The following is a 22,962-nucleotide window of genomic DNA, read 5'->3' as shown; positions in this document are numbered from 1 at the left end:
ATCCCACGTTGGTTGGAGAGAAGAACAAAACATCATTTATAAGGGTGTGAAAACCTTTTCCTAACACACATGTTCTAAAGTTTCGAGGGGAAACCCAAAAAGAAAAGTCCAAAGAGGACAATATCTGTTAGTGGTGGGCATGGGTCGTAACAAATAGTATTAGAGTCAGACACCAGATGATGTGTCAGCGAGGAGGTTGTTTCCCGAAGGGGGTAGACATGAGATGGTGTACCAGTAAGGAGGTTGGACCCCGAAGGAGGTAGACACAAGACGGTGTGCCAATAAGGAGGTTGTTCCCCGAAGGGGGGTGGATTTGGTGGGGGTCCCACAGGTTGGACCCGAAGGGGGTAGACATGAGGCGGTGTGTCAGAGAGGACGTTGGGCTCCAAATAAGGGTGGTGGTTGGAGAGGATAACGAAACCATTTAAACTTTTTTTATTTTATTTTATTCTTACGATCGTTTTCTTCGAATGTGATATCGGTTCATTCATGTACCCTTCCTTTACTCAGGTGTCACAATAACACTACAATAACTCAAATTGACAATGTTCGAAAAAAAAAAAAACAAATTGATGTATTTAATCCTAACCCGTCTATTTTCAATTTTTTTTTACCATATTCAAAATAGCATGCTAATATATCTCAATAAATTAATATAACAATAATTTATTTACATCTTACCTTGTTGTTAAATTGAATAGGTTATTTACAAATTTAATTAAAGGTAATAAAATTTATTTACATCTGTAATTTTTATTTATTTATAATTTTAATTACTTTTTACCGATCAGGCATAATTAAATTTAACTAAAATTATCGTTTTTAGAAGGAATAAAAAAAAAATATATATATATAATAGATCTTTCAATTATATAGAAATAAGACGAGTTTTAATTTTCATCGCTGTGTTTTTAAATAATTGAATAATATTACAATTATTGAAACTTATTCGAGTAATATTTTTCATTGTGTTTTTATTTCGTCGTGTTTGAATGTTTGGTGACAAGTATAACCAAACCAAATTAACATTCCGATCTCACTTCTATTTTAAAAAACCCGTATACATTAAAACCGAACATTGACAAATGAAACTTCATCAGTAACTACGTCTAGAGGAAAGTTGTGTAAACACTACGCTCGAGCATGACTTCCATACCAAAATTACCACGGTTAACAATATATGCCCGACATATCTACTTTTCCGTATTTTTGTCCCTGATCGGTTATACAGCAGCGGTTTTTTTTCAGACCACCACTATAATCATTACTACGTACTGTTTTATTCTCTTCGATCTCATGTTCTTAAACTTTTTATGAAGTCCTGTTAGGAGCTAGTACGTGTAATTAATTAATTTTTTTTTCCTACGTTTCAAAAAAAAATTAATTTTTGAATAGAAAAGGGCAGAGAATTGAGTGTCTATTAATATGTTTTTTTTTTTTTAAATTTCAGTGTTTCATTTTCCAAAAATAGAAATTCCATCCAACCGGAATTATTATTATTATTATTATTTTAATTAAATAAAAAGGTAAAATAGAATTTTCATTTTATAAATTAAAAAAATCAGAATATTCTCACCAATATATATATTTTTAAAAGTAAAAAAGTCATAATATTTATTATCATATTAAAAATGGATATTTTAAACACTAATCCATAATTTTTAATTTAGAAAAGAAAAATGCCAAATTAAGATTATTTTTAAAACATGAAAATTCGAATATTTAACTTAAAATTATTTTAAAATTGCGTGTTACCGATAATACCCTTCATTTTGGGAAGGGAACTGGCGTGAACAGAAGGACGTAATAGTCTATTCGCAATGAATCAGGGTGTAAATTGTAATTATTTTAATACAGGGTGCACTTTTTGGGGTTTCCGAAAGTGTTGAGGGGATAATTCGTAAATAAAAATAAATTAAAGGATTGAAAAAAAAAAAAAAAAAACCGGGAGAAAATTTAACGGTGAACGGAGGAAATGGGAAGCCGGGGAAGTTGGGCCGATATTTCCTATATAAACCCCCATGACACCTTGCTTTGCCTCATATTTGCGTTCTCTTTCTTCCTCGCTCTTGCTTGCTCTGACTCTCAAATCAAAGAGCCCCTCTTTTTCCTCTCTCTCTCTCTCTCTCTCTCTCCACTTGTGCATTCAAGGATTCAAGGAGTATCCATGAGGTAAAAATTCTCGAACTATGAACACCTTCCAATTTTTCCATCTCCTTTTGGCGGAGGAATTTGTTGGCTTCCTCAAGAGTAGTCGCCTTCTAGTAATGAGATTCAAATTGCTTAATTCTTGCCTTTGACTATTGGTTTGTTGCATTAGTTTTGAATCTGTACGTATTATTGATTAGATTTAGATTTTGTCGTTCGATCTCTAAGTTAGGTTGTTCTCGATTGCAATCATAATGAGAGATTGGATTCTGGGTTTCGAGTGCTTTTGGTTAGTTATGGCTGGTTTGGTGATTTTGGATAGTGAGGAAGTGGAATTGGTTGAGGCTGTGTGCGGGATTTGTTTTTATTTTTGTTGCCCTAGAGGAATGATGGTTGGTTGCTGTGATTTATTTGGTTTAATGGCGGTTCTCTTGATCTGGAGCGATTTACTGGATTTTCAGTCGAAGTGTCTTGCAGTGTTTTCTGGTACCGTAAATACCTAATTTGTTTGATATGGGAACGTCTTTGTTCTGGTCTTATCAATTACGCGTCTTGATTGAGTTAGAAGCTGTCCCTTAGTTTGTTCCTGGTTTACTTGATGTTATATGTCGTGGTGAGTCTGGGGACATTAGTGGTTGTCGTTTTGAACCTTTTTTGGAGTTCTGAATCACGTGGGATTTAAAAATCTGGATGGTGATTATGGTTTTTTGTTGTATGCAGTCTCAAGTTGTGCATTCTATCTAAAGTTTTGCATTTTACTTGAAACAAATTTTGTCGTGCATACATGACTGATGTTTTTGTATCACTTATCGTAGAAGTTGTTCCCTCTTGCAGAGTTGAGATGTACACATTGAGCCCTACAATGTCGAACCATGATGATTAATTAAGCCTCTTTATGAATTATAACTTGGATCCTTTTTTTTTTCCAAATTGATTGTCCTTCTCCGTTTATAGGCGTGCACATATTTCCATTTTAAACATAAATTATGCTGGTGTTTCTTACGTCTCTTCTTATGCTAAATAATTGTATTTCATTCATGTCTGGACTTGCAGTAGAGCGTCGAGGTATATTGGATTTTGATCCTTTTCAAGTTCCTCATTGGAGATAACTGTATCAATAGGGCCTGTTTACAATTTAGTTTTTATGCATTTCTGTATCACATGGGTTCTCGAGGAAGATTACTATTTGATCTTAATGAACCCCCTGTCGAGGATAATGAAGATGGTGATGTTATTGTCTTCCAGCCTCAAAAGGCTCAACCATCTGCAAATTCCCATGCGTCAGACTTATTTCCATCATCAGGAGGTCCCCAAAGAATATTAAACAACCATGCGTTTTCTCATGCCTCCTCCGTATCAGGTTTTCAGCCTTTTGTTCGAAGTAAACTTGGTTCTAATCCTGAAATGGGAGAAGAACAAAAGAAAATGTCAGATCAAAATTCTAAGGTTACCTCATCATCCAAGTTAAACAATGTTGAGACTGCAACACCCATATTGGTTTCAGGTTCTAGAGACACTCAATCAGTAGAAAGGGAAGAAGGAGAATGGTCTGATGCTGAGGGTTCTGCAGATATAAATGGAGGCAGTGTTTTGCGTAAACAGTTAAGACCTTCACAAGAGCAGGGCTTACTTTCTCCTTCCCACGATGTTTCTGTGAACAATTCCTGCAACACCAAAGTTTCTGATAGTACCATAGATAAAAGTAGTAATCATGTACCTTCAACAACAGATCCAGAGCCAAATGATCGGAAAAACAACAGTATCCTAAATACAGAAAACAATGTTAAACTTGATACCTCCACAGATAGTGTTCAGGAAGAAACTGGGTTGCCTTCAAAACAAAGAGAAGTTAAGGGCATTGAAGCAAGTCATGCTATAAAATGTGCTAATAATCCTGGAAAGAGGAAAATAGATCAACATCTAGAAGCCAAGCTTGGGAAGAAGCGTAGTAGGCAGACAATGTTTCTTAATTTAGAAGATGTGAAGATGGCTGGGCCTATGAAAACTTCAACGCCTCGAAGGCAAGCATTTCCACCTCCTATAACCACGCGCATTGTGAAGGAAGTTCATAGTGCAACCCAAGTTAATGAACGTGTTGGGGAAAAACAGACTGTTAATAAAGACCAGAAACAAGGTGATGTTTCAAGTCATGAAGGAGTAGGCATTTCCTCGGAATCTGGTGAATCAAAATTGGACAGTAATGGTGATATGAGTTCTGGATTACTAGCTCGGCCAAACAGGCCAAACAATGATGGAGATATCCCAGCAGAGGCACCTTTACCACCAATTCCCAGACAGGGTTCATGGAAAATACCTACGGATTCAAGGATGCAGAGGAATATGCAGGTCTCCAATAGGAAACCAGCTATATCAAATCAAAGTTCTTCTGACCACAAGCAGATAAATAAGAAGCATCTTCCGGCCAAGAAGCAGAATTCTGTTAGTAGTCATCAAGACTCATCAGTTGAACGACTTATACGGGAGGTGACCAATGAAAAGTTTTGGCATCACCCAGGTACAATTTATTTTCTACACGATCTATGATTTTCTGAACTGACTTATTTTCTACCGCTCAGTGTTGATTTCATTCAAGTTTACATCATTATGCCATTGTGTGCAAAAGTTCCCTTCTAATTCAAGATTGGTTCAGCTGCTTAACTTGCAAACATTTTAAATTTTACAGCCTAGTAAGGTTGTGCATTTTATATACAGCTGAATTTTGCTCTCTTGTTCTCATTATCGAGTACTTTTTTTCTAGTGTATATTAGGAGGAAGAAATTGGATTGTGAAACTATGGTGTTAGTATAATCGAGTTAGTTGGGTTGCCATTTACCTGCTTATTTTGATTCTCTATCCTATTCTTACTGTAATTGTGGATTAAGTTGGATGCCTCTAGTATGATGTTTATCAAGCTTAGGCCCACACATTACAGATGGGATCCTACCACTACATGAGGCGGGTCTTCCTCTAGGGAGCCTGCAGGATGTAAGGACATCCTTTCATATCGAGTATTGAACTACAAATTTCCTTTATGCTCGAGCGAATCACTCTTTTCTGTGAAAAATAAAATGCAGTTTACTTAGTTTTTGAATCGACAACTGTTTGTTTTTCTATTTTTTCTCTCGGCCTGAATAGTTAGGCTTTTCATGCAGTTAGATCTTGATTTTAGGTATGAAATAATGAAATATATTGAAGTACTGATGTTATTATACTATAACAATAAAACAGCAGTTCTCTCACGGCCACCTGTTTATTGTAAATTTTAATTTTGTGGTTGGACAATTGTTCTAAACCAATTTATTTATTTTTGTATTGTTCTCCCTGTCATGTAACTGAATGCATTATCATGTATCAGAGGAAACTGAACTCCAGTGTGTTCCTGGTCGATTTGAATCTGTGGAAGAATACATCAGAGTGTTTGAACCTTTGTTATTTGAGGAGTGTCGGGCTCAACTTTACAGTACGTGGGAGGAACTCTCTGAAACATTCTCAAGAGATACACATGTGATGGTTCGTGTCAAGAATATTGAAAGGAGGGAAAGAGGTGCTTATTGTTAGCTTTTATATTTTCCCTATTATTTTTTTTTTCAATTTTTAACTAATTTCATTTTTAGCTATTTAGCGAGTTAAAAGTTTCACTGTTATGTTTGGGTTAGTTTCATAACTAGAAAAAGAAAAAGTAGGGTTGAAATTTTAGTTTAGTATTATGTTGGACATTTTGGAACATATTGAAGTTGGTTTAAGTTATAAACGGTGCCTGCCATATGATGAGCTATTCTAATTTATGTATTTAAGATTTATTGTTTTGTCATTCGTTTTGTTGTATAAATTATTGTTGTCATCAGCATCATGATGCCATCTTCGGTTGTGTTCATAAGTCTTCCCCTTGTGTGGGAGAGGGTAATCCCTTTTTTCTTGTTTGTCAAAGTCTGGTATACAAAAAAAGAAAATTGCATACAGAGCCAAAAACAATACTTTCTTTTATGCACACAGCACTCTAGTTGCTAAACTTGGCTTATTTTCTTAGGATGGTATGATGTAATAGTTCTTCCTGTGAACGAGTGCAAGTGGTCATTCAAGGAGGGTGATGTGGCAGTTCTTTCATGCCCCAGACCTGGATCAGGTTTGATATAATATTCCTTTCAAGCTTATAATATGACGTGAGTGCTTTTACATTATGTCTGTATTCTTGCTAAAACTATCTTTAAATATGCTGAGCAGTCCGATCAAAGAGGAACAATACTATGTCTGTGGAGGATGAGGAAGACCCTGAATCTGGTGGACGTGTGGCTGGAACTGTTCGGCGACACGTTCCCCTTGACACTCGTGACCCGCCAGGCGCCATCCTGCACTTTTATGTTGGGGACTCATACGATCCTAGTAGGCAAGTTAATATTCAATTTCATGATGGTTGTTTCCTTGTCACCTTTTGTTGTCTATGCATTATTGTTCAAAATGAATATAACCTCTTGTAGAAAATTTTTTGAGAAAAAAGATTTTTGGAACTTTCTTTTCTTATGGACTGTACTAGTGAGGTCCTCGTTCACTCTTTATTTCAAAATACAGTTACAATCTTAGTGATGTTGCTGTTAACCTTTAAATGATCCGTGCCTATAATCTTGCTTGAAGGTACTTGTCAAGTATCTTCTCAATGTAGTTCTGAGCGGTGCCATATGAATTCTACTTGGAAGTATCTTCCAAATTCTATAATCTCATGCAGCACTGCTGCAAAGATTAGCACTGCTCCATTATTGATTTTATGGTTGTACTTTTGAGTTCCGGTTATGAAGAGATACTGAAAGATTAATTTACACAACTTATTTACCCAGTTAAAGTATTTATTTTGGGAATGAAGTGGGTCAAAAGTAGGATATTGTGTTTTGAATATGAATGAGGTTTGCATGGGACTTGACATTTTTTTAGTGTTGTAGAAACATTCGAAGATAAATTACGGTTTGATTTGCACAAACTTTTCTTTAAGGATGCTATTTTGGAAAGTCTGTCTATAGTTTGATTTATGACGAAGATAGTTGTGAAAGGAAGTTAAATGTTTTGCATCGAATAGATTATTGCATTTTATCTCTCATACCTTGTGTCATTTTTATTTCTATTAGTAAAAAGTGTTATTGTTGGTATACTTTGAAGTATTATTAAGCTTCGTAGTAGTCATTGTCAGTCTCCTCAATGCATGGATTTGATGGTGTGGATTTCTTGTAATTAGTGGCGATAATCTTTTTGGGAAGCTATTTATTTTATTTCTTTTATTAAAAAACTTATTTTCTTAAAATATTCTTGTGGGGGAGGGCATTCCTTACACTCAACCTTGTAATTATATGAAATACTCTTATAATGTTGGGCGATTTTCATATTATTACTATTTCTGAATTGCAGGATTGAAGAAGATCATATAGTTAGAAAACTTCAGGCAAAGAATGTTTGGTTTTTAACGGTGCTCGGTTCTCTTGCAACAACCCAGCGAGAGTATGTTGCCCTGCATGCATTTCGTCGGCTCAACATGCAGGTAATGGTCATTTGGATTAAAAGCCGCCTTATATCCCCTTTAAATTGTTATCACTAATCTAATTGTTTACCATATGTATCAGATGCAATCTTCAATCCTTCAGCCTAGTCCTGAACAATTTCCGAAGTATGAGCAACAGTCACCTGCTATGCCCGAGTGTTTCACGCAAAATTTTGTTGAGTATTTGCATAGGACCTTCAACGGACCTCAGCTATCTGCAATCCAATGGGCAGCAACACATACAGCTGCTGGTACAAGCAGCGGGACAGTCAAGAGGCAAGAACCATGGCCTTTTACACTCGTGCAAGGTCCTCCTGGAACAGGCAAGACACATACAGTTTGGGGAATGCTAAATGTTATCCATCTGGTTCAGTACCAGCATTACTATACTTCCTTGCTTAAGAAACTAGCACCAGAAAGCTATAAACAAGCTCATGAGAGCAGCTCAGATCATGTCTCTACTGGATCCATTGATGAGGTACTCCAAAACATGGACCAGAATCTTTTCCGCACTCTTCCCACACTGTGTCCTAAACCTAGAATGTTAGTCTGTGCACCTTCAAATGCTGCAACAGATGAGCTTCTTGCACGTGTTCTTGATCGGGGGTTTATTGATGGGGAAATGAAGGTTTATCGACCTGATGTGGCTCGAGTTGGTGTTGATTCACAAACACGTGCAGCCCAAGCAGTTTCAGTTGAGCGTAGAACAGAACAACTTTTGGTCAAAAGTAGAGACGAAGTCTTAAGATGGATGCACCAGCTAAAAGTTCGCGAAACTCAATTATCTCAGCAAATCAGTAATCTTCAGAGAGAACTCAATGTTGCTGCTGCTGCTGTTCGCTCTCAAGGATCTGTTGGTGTGGACCCTGATGTTCTGGTGGCTCGTGACCAAAATCGAGATGCATTGTTGCAAAACCTTGCTGCTGTAATAGAAGGTAGGGATAAAATTTTAGTTGAGATGTCACGCCTACTTATTTTAGAAGGCAGGTATCGATCTAACAGCAATTTCAATATGGAGGATGCACGAGCTAGTCTTGAGGCTAGTTTTGCCAACGAGGCCGAGATAGTTTTCACTACAGTGTCAAGCAGTGGTCGCAAATTGTTTTCTCGACTATCTCATGGTTTTGACATGGTAGTCATTGATGAGGCGGCCCAAGCCAGTGAGGTAGCTGTTCTTCCGCCACTTTCTCTTGGGGCAGCAAGGTGTGTGCTTGTTGGAGATCCCCAGCAGCTCCCAGCTACTGTTATCAGTAAAGCAGCTGGAACATTGTTGTACAGTAGAAGTCTCTTTGAAAGATTCCAGCAAGCAGGATGTCCCACTATGTTGTTATCGGTGCAGTATAGAATGCATCCTCAAATACGTGATTTCCCTTCAAGGTACTTCTACCAAGGGCGCCTTACTGACAGTGAAAGTGTTGCTAATTTACCTGATGAGACATACTACAAAGACCCTATACTTAGACCTTACACTTTCTTTGATATTACGCATGGGCGGGAATCTCATAGAGGGGGATCTGTTTCGTATCAAAATATTCATGAAGCACAATTTTGTCTTCGTTTGTATGAACATCTACAGAAAACCGTGAAGTCATTAGTCTTGGGTAAAGTTTCAGTTGGTATAATAACACCATACAAGCTCCAATTGAAGTGCCTCCAACGTGAGTTTGAGGAGGTTCTGAACTCTGAAGAAGGGAAGGATCTATATATTAATACTGTAGATGCTTTCCAAGGTCAAGAAAGAGATGTGATTATCATGTCTTGTGTGCGTGCCTCCAGCCATGGTGTTGGTTTTGTTGCAGATATTCGTCGAATGAATGTAGCACTGACCCGAGCAAGGAGAGCTCTTTGGGTAGGCTTCAATTTTTCTCTCTTAAGTTATTGCAGTCTCTCTCATACCCATACATAGATACTTTTACTAATAGCTGACAATTTGAATATTCTAATATGATCTTTTGTTAAACCAGGTGATGGGCAATGCTAATGCCTTGATGCAGTCTGATGATTGGGCTGCGTTGATCACTGATGCGAAGTCAAGGAACTGTTACATGGATATGGAATCCCTTCCGAAGGATTTCCTCGGACAGAAGGGATCCACTCAGTCTACTTTGCCTGGGAAGAACTCTTCCAACACTAGGGGCCCGAGATCAGTTCTTCCAAGACATAGGTCTCTAGATATACACGTGGAGTCGAGGTCTGGAACACCATCGGAAGATGATGAGAAATCAAACTCTTCAGTAATTACTAGGAATGGAAATTACCGGTCTTCTAAGGCTGCCGTAGAGACTTCCGCAGAAGATTTTGATCAGTCAGGTGACAAACTGAGAGACACTTGGCAATATGGTATGCAGAAAAGGCAAAGTTCTGCTGGGACAGTTGGGAAGAGAGATGTTTAATCAATGGCTCTCTGAATTGGTTTCAATGGTTCAGAGGAAACCTTTTGGTTAATATCATGTGTGCATCCGCATGAGGCTCAGCTTTTGAAGGCTATCCTGCATGCTGATCCCTGGCAGTGTCTGAGTATGTTATTGTCTTGACAATCCTAAGCCTATTTGATTGAAGATAAGAATTGCAAAAGCATACAGAATAGGGAAACAAGTTACACAGCATCTGCAGACATCTATTCTGGGGGGGGGATCCGTTTCTTTGATTTAAGTGTATACTTTTGGGTTACCAGCATACTGAGAAAGGTGAGCCTGCTGTTTTGAGACTGCTTATCATGACGTTTGGCGACTTAGATCCTTCTTTTTTCATAGTATTTGTGTATGCATGTCTAGGGATCAAATGATGGCATCTGGATGTGTTCGTTCTATCACGAGAACTAGAGAGCCACAGGCTGTAATGGGAATTGAATTGGGTGCCTGTGGTCAGTGGAATTACTGTCCTCAAATGGCCATGACTCGCTTTTGGTCTTTGATTATCGAACCCTCGTGGAGGTGGAGATCGACTCTCTGGGGAGCTGGCCGAGGTAAATTCAGAAGTAAGATGGTCGATGAACATTGTTTTGGACAAATAAATGCGTAAAGATGACACAAGTAAGAAGCTGAAGGGTTGCAATATTGTGTTTTCTCGGCCTTTTTAGAGGGAACACTTTTCTCAGCCCTTGTGTAGTTAGAAAATGATTCCGGGGAGCTAAAGTTATATGGGGGGGCCTACAGCAGCTGGGAATAGGAAACAATTGTACAGTAACTAATGGGGGAGAGCACTGGTTGTGTTGGAAGGCATCAAAATTTTGAATGGCGTTAAATGCCAAGTTGGGTCGTACATAAACCCCGCCTTCATTTGAAATTATAGCGATTCTTTTGTTGCAGTTCCCTCTTTTTCGACCCAATTCCTAAATTCTTCATTACATATTAATATTTGTATGAGTTATGAAATTGTGCAGTTGTTGAACAGGAAAAACAACATGGCACATGGGAGAGGACTGAGGTTAATGGTATGCCATGGGCTGTGTTTTCTTCTTTCTTGGAAGCTTGCATTGGGTAAGTAAGTGTATGAAACTGTGGGGGAGCACCTTTCTTTACTTCAAATATAAAGAGAATCTCTTTACTTCAAATAGAAAGATAGCGATAATAGAAAGTAGTAGTGGTGGGGAGCACCTTTCTTTCACATGCCCCGCCCCCCACCACACACACACACACACACACACACACACACACAGTTAGAAGGCTCTATTGAGATTAACTACACAACTATTTGGTGATTAATAAAGATGTTATCAATTACATTTTCAATAATTGTTTAAACTGAAATTGAATTTCTAATTTATGTTTTTATATCTAACCATTTTTGTTGTCTCTGACCTCTAACTTTTCACCTAGGTATCGGTTTAGACAAACCAAGTTGAAGCATGAACAATTTTTAATTGAAAAGACTAAATTCAGTTTATGATTTTATTTAGTAGAACTATGGATGTTTTTGAAAATATAATAAAATAGATATCTAAATTTTTGTCAACTCTTAGTAAGGGCGTCGATGATTTCTAGAGTATTGACATTTCAGTGGAGCACTCGAATCAAAAGATTCATACAAATATTATCAATGATATTAGAAAGTCTTAGAATCTTTCTTTTCCAATACCAAGAAATTTTTGTCACCAAAAATCTCGAGACATTTGATTACGATCGCAAGATTGTGCTAAAATGCACTGAATTTTGAAAAGAAAGGAAGCGAATCGGTCTAAATCTGAAGAGTTCGATTTACCAAGCACATGGACTGAGCAAGTAACCAAACAGTACCTACACGAACTCGAACGGCCACGGGGTACATCAATTCGAACACGATCGAACCTGGGTATCAGAGGGTACCTCGAAGTCCGAGCCTTGAAGGATTTCTTCCTTCATTCCTCGTAGCTAAGAATGAATTTAAGTAGTTTTCTTCGAAATTGTTTGGTCTCCGCTCTTCACTGATAATACTCTTTTTCTCTCTTCAACTACTTTTTATGGTTTAAGCTTCGGAGGAGTCGCCCTTCCCGCGAAGCCTCAGTTCCAGCGAGTTGGTAATTTTTCTTCCTTTTGAACTTGTTTACCTTCTGTCTTGGATTTACCATGCTTCTGGGTTCATGGGGTTGTATAGATTTGTATGATTAATTGTTTAAAATGTCCTCTACTATCTTCAATATTAAGTCAAACATCCAAAAAAGTAGGGAATAACTTGAAGTTGATGATGGGATAGTGTATGTTAGTGATGGTTTCAAGAAATCGTAGTCCTGTATGATTGTATCAGGGGAAAAGGTAAGTATTATTGCAGATAACTATCTCTGAACGTTTGCTAGTTGGATGCGTTTTGAGGAGAAAGAGGGCATTTAATTCTCTGGTTGCCATGACCTTGCCACAGTGTTTAGAACTGTGGAGGCGTTTTGGTTATATTAGTAGTTGGGAATTTTCTGAATCCATTTGATTTATAATCTAGATAGTTATTCAAGTTGTGCTAGCTAACATTTTGTTAACTCTGTTGACAGTGGAGCTTACAAGCTATGTAATTTTCCTTTTGGCGTTCAGGTGCATAATTCAAATCACCATGTGTTCGAATTTAGAAGTACCTTCTTCGATTGGTTGTGAGAAAGCTATATTAACTGAAGAACAGCATATGAAGGTATTTCTGACAGTTACAGCCCTTTGACTGCTGAATCTAGAAACTAAGATTGTTGAAATGCTCTGCCAATTCTTTATGGAGAGTTGCTAACTCTTGTAGTTCTAGTTCATCGTTTACAGATTTCTGAGGTGCGGAGGCTTTTGGGGCCGTTGTCTGGTAAATCGTCGATTTACTGTTCTGATCCATCCATTTCAAGATACTTAAGGGCAAGAAACTGGAATGTGAAGAAGGCAACTAAGATGCTGAAAGCAAGTTTGAAGTGGAGGTCAGAATACAAGCCGGAAGAAATTCAATGGGTACTTCACAGCTTACTCTTAGTCAAGTGTTTTTGAACAAGTTTTTTAATTCAACGCTCAAGCCATGGCATTTCATCCATTAAATAGTTAGATATCTCTTGCAGGATGAGGTTGCTCATGAAGCGGAGACAGGGAAGCTTTATTGTGCGAACTATAATGACCGACACGGAAGAACAGTTATAGTCATGAGACCGTGTCGCCAGGTTCCATTTGTATTATGCAATCCTAACAGAGATCTACTGAACATTTTCTTTATTTTGAAGTTTGTGTTTCTTGTAGTTATTTTAGAAAGAATCAGGGAAGAAAAAAGGTGTTCTTAGATTACCTGCCACAATAACTCTTATTAAGATACTTTAGATGGAGTCTCTAATGCTGCACAAGTAAATTTGACGTTTGTACTGTTTTAATTTACAGGTTGCAAGGCCTTTCCTGGAGACGAAAACTGCCAACAAAGTGAAACTCGAAGAGGATAATAGAGTCTCTGTTCGATATGGATCAGCTGGAGTCTGCATTTGGTGGAAACAATGATGTTAGTTTCAACATAACCAAATATGGCGAGACAATGAAAGAAGACGATAAGCGGATGCGCTGTTTCTGGTCTGGAGTAGATCCTACCAGTCGTTGCGCCCTAATCGTCGATTCTTAAACCTCAAACTCGAGAACAGACGACCATGTTCATATAACTAGAGAAGCCGATGGCAGCTGAGGCAAGGTATGTGTTTGTATATCTTTGAAGTAACAAGCTCTTGTTGTCTGATTTGTTGTGGACATGATTAGAAAGAACAGAAGTTGTTGTTCATGACTGTTGGCTAAGAAATTTGTCCATTATTAGCTGTGTGAGTGTGACAATGACATGAATGAAGGCCACCTTATAATAATCAAAACATGTTGGTCCTGTTCTGCTAAATATTGAACCAATAATTTATTTTTTGAAAAGTGCATTTAAGGCATCCTCCCAAAAGACCTTTCTTTTTACAATGGACTCATCTATCTTGCCCAACCACAGTGACTGCTCCTCAGCTATCAACCCATTCCCCACCAAAATTTTCAGCTCAACGTTTAGCTTGGTTCAAATCCCGCTCTCCCATTTATTGTCTATAACATGTGGGAGAGAACTTCGAACCTATGATCTCTCATTTAGTGTATATGTTTTAATTAATTGAGTTATTTTGAAAAAAAAAAAAATGAAAAACGGAGTTAGAGATTGAACCTTCAGCGTTGCAATGTTTATGTAGAAGTTAATCCACCCCACATGATGATCGAGTTTTAAAAATGAATTAAAATAGGGTTAATTAAATGAGATTCATAATTAGTTTAATCTGTGTTTAATGATTCTTAGTTCCAAAGCAAACAACTTTGCTTCATTTTATTTTCACAACTATGCAGAAAAAACAATAATAATAATAATAATAATAATAATAATAATTGGAATCTGAAATCTCAACTTCAAGTGAGCTGTTTTCACGTGTGTGTGCTTCCAATTGTTTTAAGTATATAAATGGACCACTAATTTATTGGACCTTATATTCCTCTCCCTGATTTCATTAACATTACACTAACCATAGATTAAAGTTTTTTTTTATTCACTTAATATGCAAAATTAGCTCCACATCCAACATAATTTGGTTAATTTCATTCGTCTAAATAAAAAACTTACTCTTCAGGGGCTGGGGCTATTATTGTTATATTGGTGTCAACTCTCTACCACCTCTAGGCTCTGTGCCTAAGCGGGGCGAGCTCTTCTTCTGAAAATGGTCTTTCAAGGACCCATGCTGGTATTGCGCCCTAGCCCATGGGTCGGAGTTTGGATTATGTACTCACTTTTTCAAAATGGATGCCGTAAATGGTTTAGCATAGACACAAGAGAGTCCATCGCCCGATGAGAATTCTGACGAATGGATGTTCGAGATGTTCTAGCGCAATGGTCGACACATGTGTTAATTTCAAACGGATGTGTCCGAGCAACCAAGATGGCCAAACTATTCTGAGATATGGGATGACAATATGATACATGAGTCGTGTTGTTGGGAATTGAGATGATGATGAGATGCGACATTGCTTATGAGAGATATTGGTCTAGAGTAGAGACAAGGTTGAACCAAGTGACGTGGCCTAATGTAGAAGCAAGTTGACTAGAGTCGCAGACGATGCAACATGCATTCACGAGCGATGGCCGAACAAGCTTGAATTCTACATAAATTGTGTTCGATTGACAAAGGCAAACCTCGCCAAAGGTCTGATAAAGCCACAAAACTAGGCGAAAATGTGAATGGAGTTTGAGTTCTCATTAAAGTTTGTTATAAGCATGTCCAGATCATGACACCGCACGATTGAAGAAGTACGAACATAACACGAGACACCTATGTTCGGTTTTGAGCTCAATAATAAAAAAATAAAAAAATCATTAAAGGAGTTAGAAGCAAAATTACAAATAATTTGATTGGTGAAAATGAGAGGCTGACGTGGATTCCTTATTTTTATTAACGCAGAGGAGTCATTATCAATTGTAATGAACGGTCCAGATTCGTTCCCCATTTGCAGGCCCTCTTTTATCATCTTCTTCTCCCACTGCTTCACTTCTTCTTCTTCCTCCTCAAACCGCAACCGCTTTTTCCCCTTCTGCTTTTACAAATTTCAAACCATGTCTGCTCCGATCAAAAAAACCACCAGCATGACCGACATCACCTTCGATCTCGGCGGCGGAGGCTCCATCCACGACCGATTACCGGCGTCGCCTGCTCCTCCGACAAAACCCATCTCCCAACAGCTGATGTCGCCAAGAAATCACAGAAGGCATTCGATTGATGTACAAGAAAACGCCAATTTCCTCAGAGATTGTTCTCTTTGCTCCCGCCCTCTTGTTCCCGGTCGTGATATTTACATGTACAGGTAAATCCAATCCAATCCAATCCAATTAAATTCAACAATCCCTGTTTTCTTGGAACGAAACTGAAAGGGACTCTGTTTTCAGGGGAGACAGGGGATTCTGCAGCGACGAATGTCGGCAACAGCAAATGAAGCAAGATGAGAGAAGGGAGAAGTGCAGTTTAGCATCAAAGAAAGCGGCAGCCAAGGCGGCGGCGGTGGTATCTTCATCGGCCGCCGTTGTTCCACCACAAATCTCCGGCAAGGGAGAAACGGTGGCTGCATCATAGTTCTCATCCATGGATTTATCTTTTTCTGTACCCAAATGTTGTATCTGTTAATCTATCATATTCCAAGCAAAATCCCCACAAATTCATCCCTCGATTCTTGAATAGATCCATGTTCACTGCGAACAATCATTCAATGAAAACCCATCTCCATTACTTACAGATACACCTCTTTGTGTTCTTCATTTCAATGGGTCGATTGCAGAGGCTGAATCTGAGCGCTTGTCAGCATGCCATGGATCGGGGCCCATTCCCCCATAACAAAAGCCCATCTAAATTCCGATATATAGTTAGTGACAACCGATAAAGCCACCACAATAGATGTCTTTATAGACACATTCTAGACACAGATCATCGGTGTTGGATGTATCGTTAGGTTGTGTCGAGTCAAATCAGCTCTGTTTTTTTCGTCGTAGAAAAGGATCCCTTTCCTTGCTTTCTAAAATGTTGAATATTCATGGTAATATTCGTTTTTTTTTTTTTTTTTTTTTTTTTTTTTTTTTTTTTTTTTTTGTTAATGCTTTCGATGATGAGTCTCTCATTTGATATCCTTTGACTTATGAGAGGACGACTTCATACTTTGGCTTCGGGAATTCTTTGATAACAACTATATGCTGGTAATATTGGGGTATGTCTTAAAGTAAAGTGCTCCTCCCTAAGTCGACCCCCAAAACTCAATTGAATGTAGTTCAGCTCTCAGTTTTCGTTTATAGTTTGTAAGAGTATCAATTAAAACTGATAACCGTCACCACTAGTAGATATTGTTCTCTTTGGGCTTTCTCATATATTAGAGACGTACTCGCTAGAACGATGTGGGATCTCACAATCGATTCCGTTTGAAAATCGTTAGTTTACACGTTTGCAAACTTATAATCATTATCAATTAAACTCTTGACTATTCATCCATTAATTAATTTAGACAATATATTTTAAATAGTTAATAATTTAAAATTGTGTAAATTTTTTAAAAGGTGTTTACACGTGTAATAATTCATACAGGAATAATCGTTAAATTAAGAATCTAAATTGATTCACTTGTAACAATATAATATGCAAAATAGTCATATAAGTAAATCTTACCTTTTTCTTGCATTTAATAAATAAAATTTAGCTTATTATTGTTGAGATAATAATTTATTTCTTGGTATTCAACTTGCTATAAATACAAAATTTATTTGGTCACCAAGTTGTTAAATTTTAATATTAGAAATTCCATGAAATTATTATTTTTAAATTCGTTAATATCTTTTAAAGCTATGTTGATCATATTCAGAAAGGCAGCCTCGAGTGGACAATCATCTCGATACTGTGCTTTGATGCTCTCCACCGACGCTCAGCTTCACGCAGCGCACCTCTGTTCGTGTGCGTGTGCGTGTGCGGGTGTGCGTGTGCGTGGGGTTGGGGAGCCCTTCAATTACCCTCATCCATTTTTCAACCCCTTTTTCCATTCCCCACTTCACAGCCCATCATTTCTCCTTTGAATTCAATCCCCAATCCTTACTCTGTTGCGCTTTTTTTGCATTCCATTTCTTAATCATCACTTATGAGCAAGTGGGTATTCATTAAAATCTCCAAGCAACCCCTATTGGTTGCCACTGCCCTGTGTTGCTGCTTCCTTCAAGAAATTTGATGAACTTTTCTAGGTCAAATCCATAAAAACAAGTTCAAACACTCTTTGATGTGTTCTGTGAATTCCATTTTCTATTTGCTGTTACATATTTCTGTGGAAAGAACAAGATCAATTCAATTTTTATCTCTGATTTGTTCTTTCTTTTTTGATTTAAGAACACGATACAATGCCACTTTCCCATTTTACACTACTTTCACTCCCATAATCCATCCCACTACTGATGAACACTGTTTGCGTTGAGCTATATGTCCCAGCTTGGTGAGTGCCTCTTATCTTGTCTTGTACTAAACAAACAAAGCCCTAACTTTTGTTGTTTTTCTCTGTCAAACATCGTTCATTATCTTAGGACTGCACGATGATACTGCATCTGCTACTGTGAGAAAGATATGGTCTTGTCCTATCAAATCTGCGAACTCTGATGCGTGAAGCTTGTGGATCACCACGGGCCCTGGATTGGCTAGAATCAGCTGTTTCCATTGATGAACATAACTTCAGGTTAGAAGACATTAAGTTCATTCATATCTTTTTTTACTGTTGTTTGTTAAAATGATCTGAATTGGCTGCATTTGAGACTGGTTATGCTGTTTTTACCTGTATTTCTCGTTTCTTGAGACTTCCATTTAGCTCTTCCAAAGCATGTATGCCACTTGTGTCTATGTCAGTGACAGCTTCAGCATGAAACATAAGACATCATTGTTAGTTTAGTTGGCCCAAAAGTGTCTTGAGTGCTTTCTCCTCTGTGTAATTTGGATTCAAAATGGGTTTGAAACTGATACTTACGTGACATTTCAACTATTAGAAACTGGATTTTGTTCTGGTAGGACTCTTTTGTTAATTCTTCCTCATCAACTAGCCATCTCAATATCCTGTAAAGAAGTTGAACGTGAGCTTCATCGAGCTTACCACGGTGAAGGAACAAGGTTTTTAAAATGCGTCTATTAGGAAGAGGTTTTCACATCCTTATAAGGAATGCTTCGGTTGAGGTTTTCACATGCTTCGGTCCCCTCTCCACCGATGTGAGATCTCACAATCCATCTCCCTTGGGGGCCTAGTGTCCTCACTAACACACTGTCCGGTGTCTGGCTCTGATACAATTTGTAACAGCCCAAGCCCACTGCTAGTAGATATTGTACTTTTTGGGCTTCTCTTTTCGGGTTTCCTCTCAAAATTTTTAAAGCGCATCTGCTAGGAAGAGATTTCCACACCTTCATAAGAAATGTTTCATCCGCCTCTCCAACCGATGTGGGATCTCACAATCCACACACTTGGTGGCCCAACATTCTCGCTGGCACACCGGTCAGTGTCTGGCTCTGATACCATTTGTAACAATCCAAGTCAACCGCTCGCACACATTGTCCGCTCCCTTCTAAGCTTCCCCTCAACCTTTTAAACCCAATATGCTAGGGAGAGATTTCTACACCTTTATAAGGAATGCTTCGTTCCCCTCTCCAACTAACGTGGAATCTCACACCACGTCTCTCAACTTTCAAATATAGGAACAACAAAGACAACGTTAGGCTACATGGGTGACTATCATCTATCTATACCTTTCCTTGATGTAATTCGAGTTGGAAAAGTAAATGGCTGAATCAACTCTCACAATCAAAATGCCAGGAACTTTGGTTGCTTCAGGATATTGCAGTATGTTTCTATAAACGGTTGTCCTTGGGATCTTTCCAAGAAGTGCAGTCCGTGGTCTGGTAACTTGTAGAAGGATTTTGGCGAAGGAAATGGATACCTACAAAAGGGAAAAGAACAACCAAATAACTAAGAAGATCTCTCTTGACATTCAGCAGCTTAAGAATGAGTATCAGTTACCGCAATTAGAAGCCCCATCTCTACAGAGAAAAAGATGACACCGAGGAAGGCTCCCATACAAGCAACGAAATCAAATTTATCAATCTTCCATATCAACTTCGCTGCATGCAAGTCAACCAGGTTGATCACAGCATTTATAATGATAGCAGATAGGATAGCGTTTGGTGTATATTTGAAAAGTGGAGTGATGAATGCCAGAGTTAGGACTACTACAAGGGACATCACAATGTTGGATACTGCAGTTTGGCAGCCAGCCATGTAGTTTACGGCTGATCGAGAGAATGAACCTGCAGCCAATGATATGGACACAATCATTTGACAATGAGGTTCTTGTTCTAATACATTGTCTTTACTTTCTTTCTTTCTCACCTGTTGCTACATAGCAGGAAGTCATTGAACCAACAACATTCATGACTCCCATTGCTACCATTTCCTTGTTCCCATCAATTTGATAGTCTTTCATTGCAGCGAACGTTCTTCCGATCGCTACGGCTTCCTAAAAATCCAAACAAGAGATTCAAAACGTGAACGCAAAAAGTGATAGCTATGTTGAGGATTGTTGGGAGGGAGCCCCACATTGAGTAATCTAGGGAATGATCATGAGTTTATAAGTAAGGAATACATCTCTATTGGTATGAAGCCTTTTGGGGAAGCCCAAAAGCAAAGTCAGGAGAGCTTGTGCTCAAAGTGAACAATATCATACCATTGTAGAGAGTCGTGATTCCTAATATGATATCAGAGTCATGCCCTTAACTTAACCATGTCAATAGAATCCTCAAATGTCGAACAAAGAAGTTGTGAGCATCGAAGGTGTAGTCAAAACTGACTCAAGTGTCGAACAAATGGTGTACTGTGTTCGAGGACTCCAAAGAAGGATTCGAGCCTCGATTAAGGGGAGGTTGTTCGAAGGCTCCATAGTACGTTATTCGAAAGGTGGATTGATGAGGATTGTTGGGAGGGAGTCCCACATTGGCTAATTTAGGGAATGATCCTGAGTTTTTGGGAAAGCCCAAAAGCAAAGCTATGAGAGCTTGTGCTCAAAGTGGACAACATCATACCATTAAGGAGAGTCGTGGTTCCTAACAAGCTCAACTTTCTTCCAATAGTAGAGTAGTTTTAGAGTATGCTCACCGTCAATGCTACCATACCCGCCACGACACCGATCTTAAGCCCTTTTAGAAGGTATTGACCTGAGAAATACAATTCTTTCACAGATGGGGGATTGATTCCTTTCTTTATGTGTTTCACCTAACAAGTTATGAGAAAAGGGAAGTAAAACAGTCAATCTTGGTGGTCTAGGAACACCCGTGATGCTCATACAATAGCAACTCAAATACTTACAATTGCAACCCCTTGCTTATCAGCACGAGTAAGGTAAACCAAAAGGGTAGACAGAACAACAGATATGAGTGGAGCAATAGCAGGCACCCAGAACAGCTTCTTGTTCCTCTTCCCCTGTGCTCCATAACAATAACAACAATCATAAGAAGATCATCAGTAGAAAAATGGATGAGTTCTTTACTATTGATGATGGAAGTAAGGGACTTTACAGTGAATTTTGCAAATAGAAGAAAGCATAAGAAGGTTGCAGCAATCACTATTGTCTGCCAGTTCCACTGTCATAAGGTATACAAACTATCAGTAAGAACGGTATTCGAATTAGCAGAAGCCGATAAATTTTCGGGGAACTCACTCCGTGTTGCATCGTGCTGAATACCGACTGCATAACCGAGATAATATCCGTTTTCTTTGTGAAATCCTTTATGCCAAGAAAGCCTTTGAGTTGTTGGAGAGCAATGGTGATGGCAGCTCCCCCCATGAAGCCAACAATAGCAGCATGGGACAAGAAGTCAATTAGGAATCCCAACCTGATCCCAGAGTTCAAATTTTACACTCAATGAACTGGAACTTATGAACATGGATATGATATTTCATAGGAACATAAACATTCAATATCACCTTAGAACTCCTAGGGTGGCTTGTGTGATCCCTGCAAAGAATGTAGCTGTAAAGATCAGCCGTCTGTATTCTTCTGCGTTCGTAGCCGAATCGATTTCGGTTTGAAGCATTGCCCCCAACAAGAGAGAAACAACAGCCACTGGACCAATGGCTATATCTCTTGAGCTACCCATAAGTGCATAGATTAATGGTGGAACAAAACTTGAATCTGCAAGATTTTGGCAGATGGGATTAGTCTCACAAGAACAATCCTTAACAGAGTGTTGATAAACAGCATAAACACTCACATAATCCATACTGTGGAGGCAAATTTGCAAGCTTTGCATACCCAATATCCTGATGTTGCAAGAACTAGTGATTAGCAAGCAGCCTAATGCTTAAAACCATGCCATTTTAGTATCTTCCTTGATCAAAACTGTTACCTGAGGAATGCAGAGACTGGCAATGGTGAGTCCAGCAATGACATCTCCTCTAAACTTGGAGATATTGTAATCTCTTCCCCATTCAAGTATAGGGAAAACGGCCCGGATTCCGAGGATAAATTTGCGGCGATTCGTTTGATCCTTGAATGAACGGAGAGGATCATCAGGGAAGAATGTTTCTTTCACTCCAGATTTGATTTCTTGGAACAGTTTCTGCTTTGGTGGAACTGAAACTTTGTGAATGTATCTCTCATCCTCTGAAGATGGAGTTCCCTCTTTTGTTTCAAGATTCTCTTCAGCTAAATTCCCTTCTTCGCCCCTCATTTTAACTCTCAAATTATCACCTGAATTCCTTAAAGTTAACAAATTGTAACAACCTTAAAATTCTTCGACATGTTTGATTGTTTTATACACTTCATGTTTTTTTGTGATGAACACAGAGAGCCTTAAAGAGTTTGGTAGGATTGAAAGACTCCACCATGATCATGTCAGTTTTGATTGAGATATAACCCACTATTTTATTCGACACTGACATCAAAGGCCCACAATCAACCTTAAAAAAAACATCTCATTCCCAATTCCCAATCAATCAAATAGTTATCGAACAAGACGTAACCGAAGAACAACGATCATAAAACGCAGCAAAGGAATATAAAAAAGTACGATCATCCCTTACAATGTAGCTGAAAAGGAAAAAAAGAAAGGATTCATGTGACTCACCTGTCTTCTTCTTCAACACTCTTGAAGTTCCAGAATGTTTCTGGTTTGGTCTCTGACAGATCCTTGTTCTGTCACTGGTTTTTTTTTTTTTTTTTTTTTTTTTTTTTTTTTTTTTTTTTTTTTTTTTTTTTNTTTTTTTGGTTCAAAAAAAATTACTCCAGAGATTAATTTTATTTATTTTGTTTATATGTATATATATATATAT

At 38.2% G+C, this 22,962-nt stretch overlaps 4 protein-coding genes across 6 annotated transcripts; 3 read left to right on the top strand and 1 right to left on the bottom strand.

The window, feature by feature from the left end:
* Positions 1 to 1,968: 1,968 nt before the first annotated feature.
* Positions 1,969 to 11,130, top strand: LOC111787764 (uncharacterized ATP-dependent helicase C29A10.10c-like). 2 transcript variants are annotated; one of them, XR_002814035.1, is made up of 9 exons: positions 1,969 to 2,172; positions 3,202 to 4,663; positions 5,504 to 5,692; positions 6,176 to 6,271; positions 6,370 to 6,532; positions 7,540 to 7,669; positions 7,752 to 9,518; positions 9,634 to 10,356; positions 10,444 to 11,130. XR_002814035.1 is itself a non-coding variant. In XM_023667808.1 (8 exons), exons 2-8 carry the CDS (start codon positions 3,310 to 3,312, stop codon positions 10,060 to 10,062), a joined length of 4,128 nt encoding a protein of 1,375 aa, XP_023523576.1. In that variant the 5' UTR covers positions 1,969 to 2,172; positions 3,202 to 3,309; the 3' UTR covers positions 10,063 to 11,130. The 2 variants fall into 2 exon arrangements, 1 of the variants encoding a protein (XP_023523576.1); XM_023667808.1 differs by having other exon boundaries at positions 9,634 to 11,130.
* Positions 11,131 to 11,593: 463 nt separating this feature from the next.
* Positions 11,594 to 13,462, top strand: LOC111787766 (phosphatidylinositol transfer protein 3-like). Of its 2 annotated transcripts, none has more exons than XM_023667812.1 (4): positions 11,594 to 12,164; positions 12,627 to 12,760; positions 12,880 to 13,056; positions 13,161 to 13,462. In XM_023667812.1, exons 2-4 carry the CDS (start codon positions 12,686 to 12,688, stop codon positions 13,374 to 13,376), a joined length of 468 nt encoding a protein of 155 aa, XP_023523580.1. In that variant the 5' UTR covers positions 11,594 to 12,164; positions 12,627 to 12,685; the 3' UTR covers positions 13,377 to 13,462. The 2 variants fall into 2 exon arrangements, with proteins under 2 accessions (XP_023523580.1, XP_023523579.1); XM_023667811.1 differs by having other exon boundaries at positions 11,597 to 12,164; positions 12,667 to 12,760.
* A 2,110-nt stretch (positions 13,463 to 15,572) lies between these two features.
* LOC111788917 lies at positions 15,573 to 16,374 on the top strand. Its single transcript, XM_023669495.1, has 2 exons — positions 15,573 to 15,945; positions 16,028 to 16,374. The coding sequence occupies exons 1-2, from the start codon at positions 15,698 to 15,700 to the stop codon at positions 16,209 to 16,211; spliced, it is 432 nt and encodes a 143-aa protein (XP_023525263.1). The 5' UTR covers positions 15,573 to 15,697; the 3' UTR covers positions 16,212 to 16,374.
* A 1,487-nt stretch (positions 16,375 to 17,861) lies between these two features.
* On the bottom strand, positions 17,862 to 22,840 carry LOC111788647 (sulfate transporter 1.3-like). The gene is made up of 14 exons (XM_023669070.1): positions 22,758 to 22,840; positions 22,038 to 22,381; positions 21,903 to 21,951; positions 21,616 to 21,823; positions 21,350 to 21,524; positions 21,207 to 21,272; positions 20,998 to 21,111; positions 20,788 to 20,904; positions 20,026 to 20,152; positions 19,657 to 19,943; positions 19,386 to 19,576; positions 18,619 to 18,704; positions 18,430 to 18,506; positions 17,862 to 18,305 (listed from the first exon to the last, which is right to left on the bottom strand). Exons 2-14 carry the CDS (start codon positions 22,359 to 22,361, stop codon positions 18,162 to 18,164), a joined length of 1,965 nt encoding a protein of 654 aa, XP_023524838.1. The 5' UTR covers positions 22,362 to 22,381; positions 22,758 to 22,840; the 3' UTR covers positions 17,862 to 18,161.
* Between the last annotated feature and the right edge of the window lie 122 nt (positions 22,841 to 22,962).

This window comes from Cucurbita pepo, chromosome LG02 (genome assembly GCF_002806865.2).
Source record: "Cucurbita pepo subsp. pepo cultivar mu-cu-16 chromosome LG02, ASM280686v2, whole genome shotgun sequence".
Lineage (NCBI taxonomy): Eukaryota > Viridiplantae > Streptophyta > Magnoliopsida > Cucurbitales > Cucurbitaceae > Cucurbita > Cucurbita pepo.
This window is presented reverse-complemented; position numbering and strand designations above follow the sequence as displayed.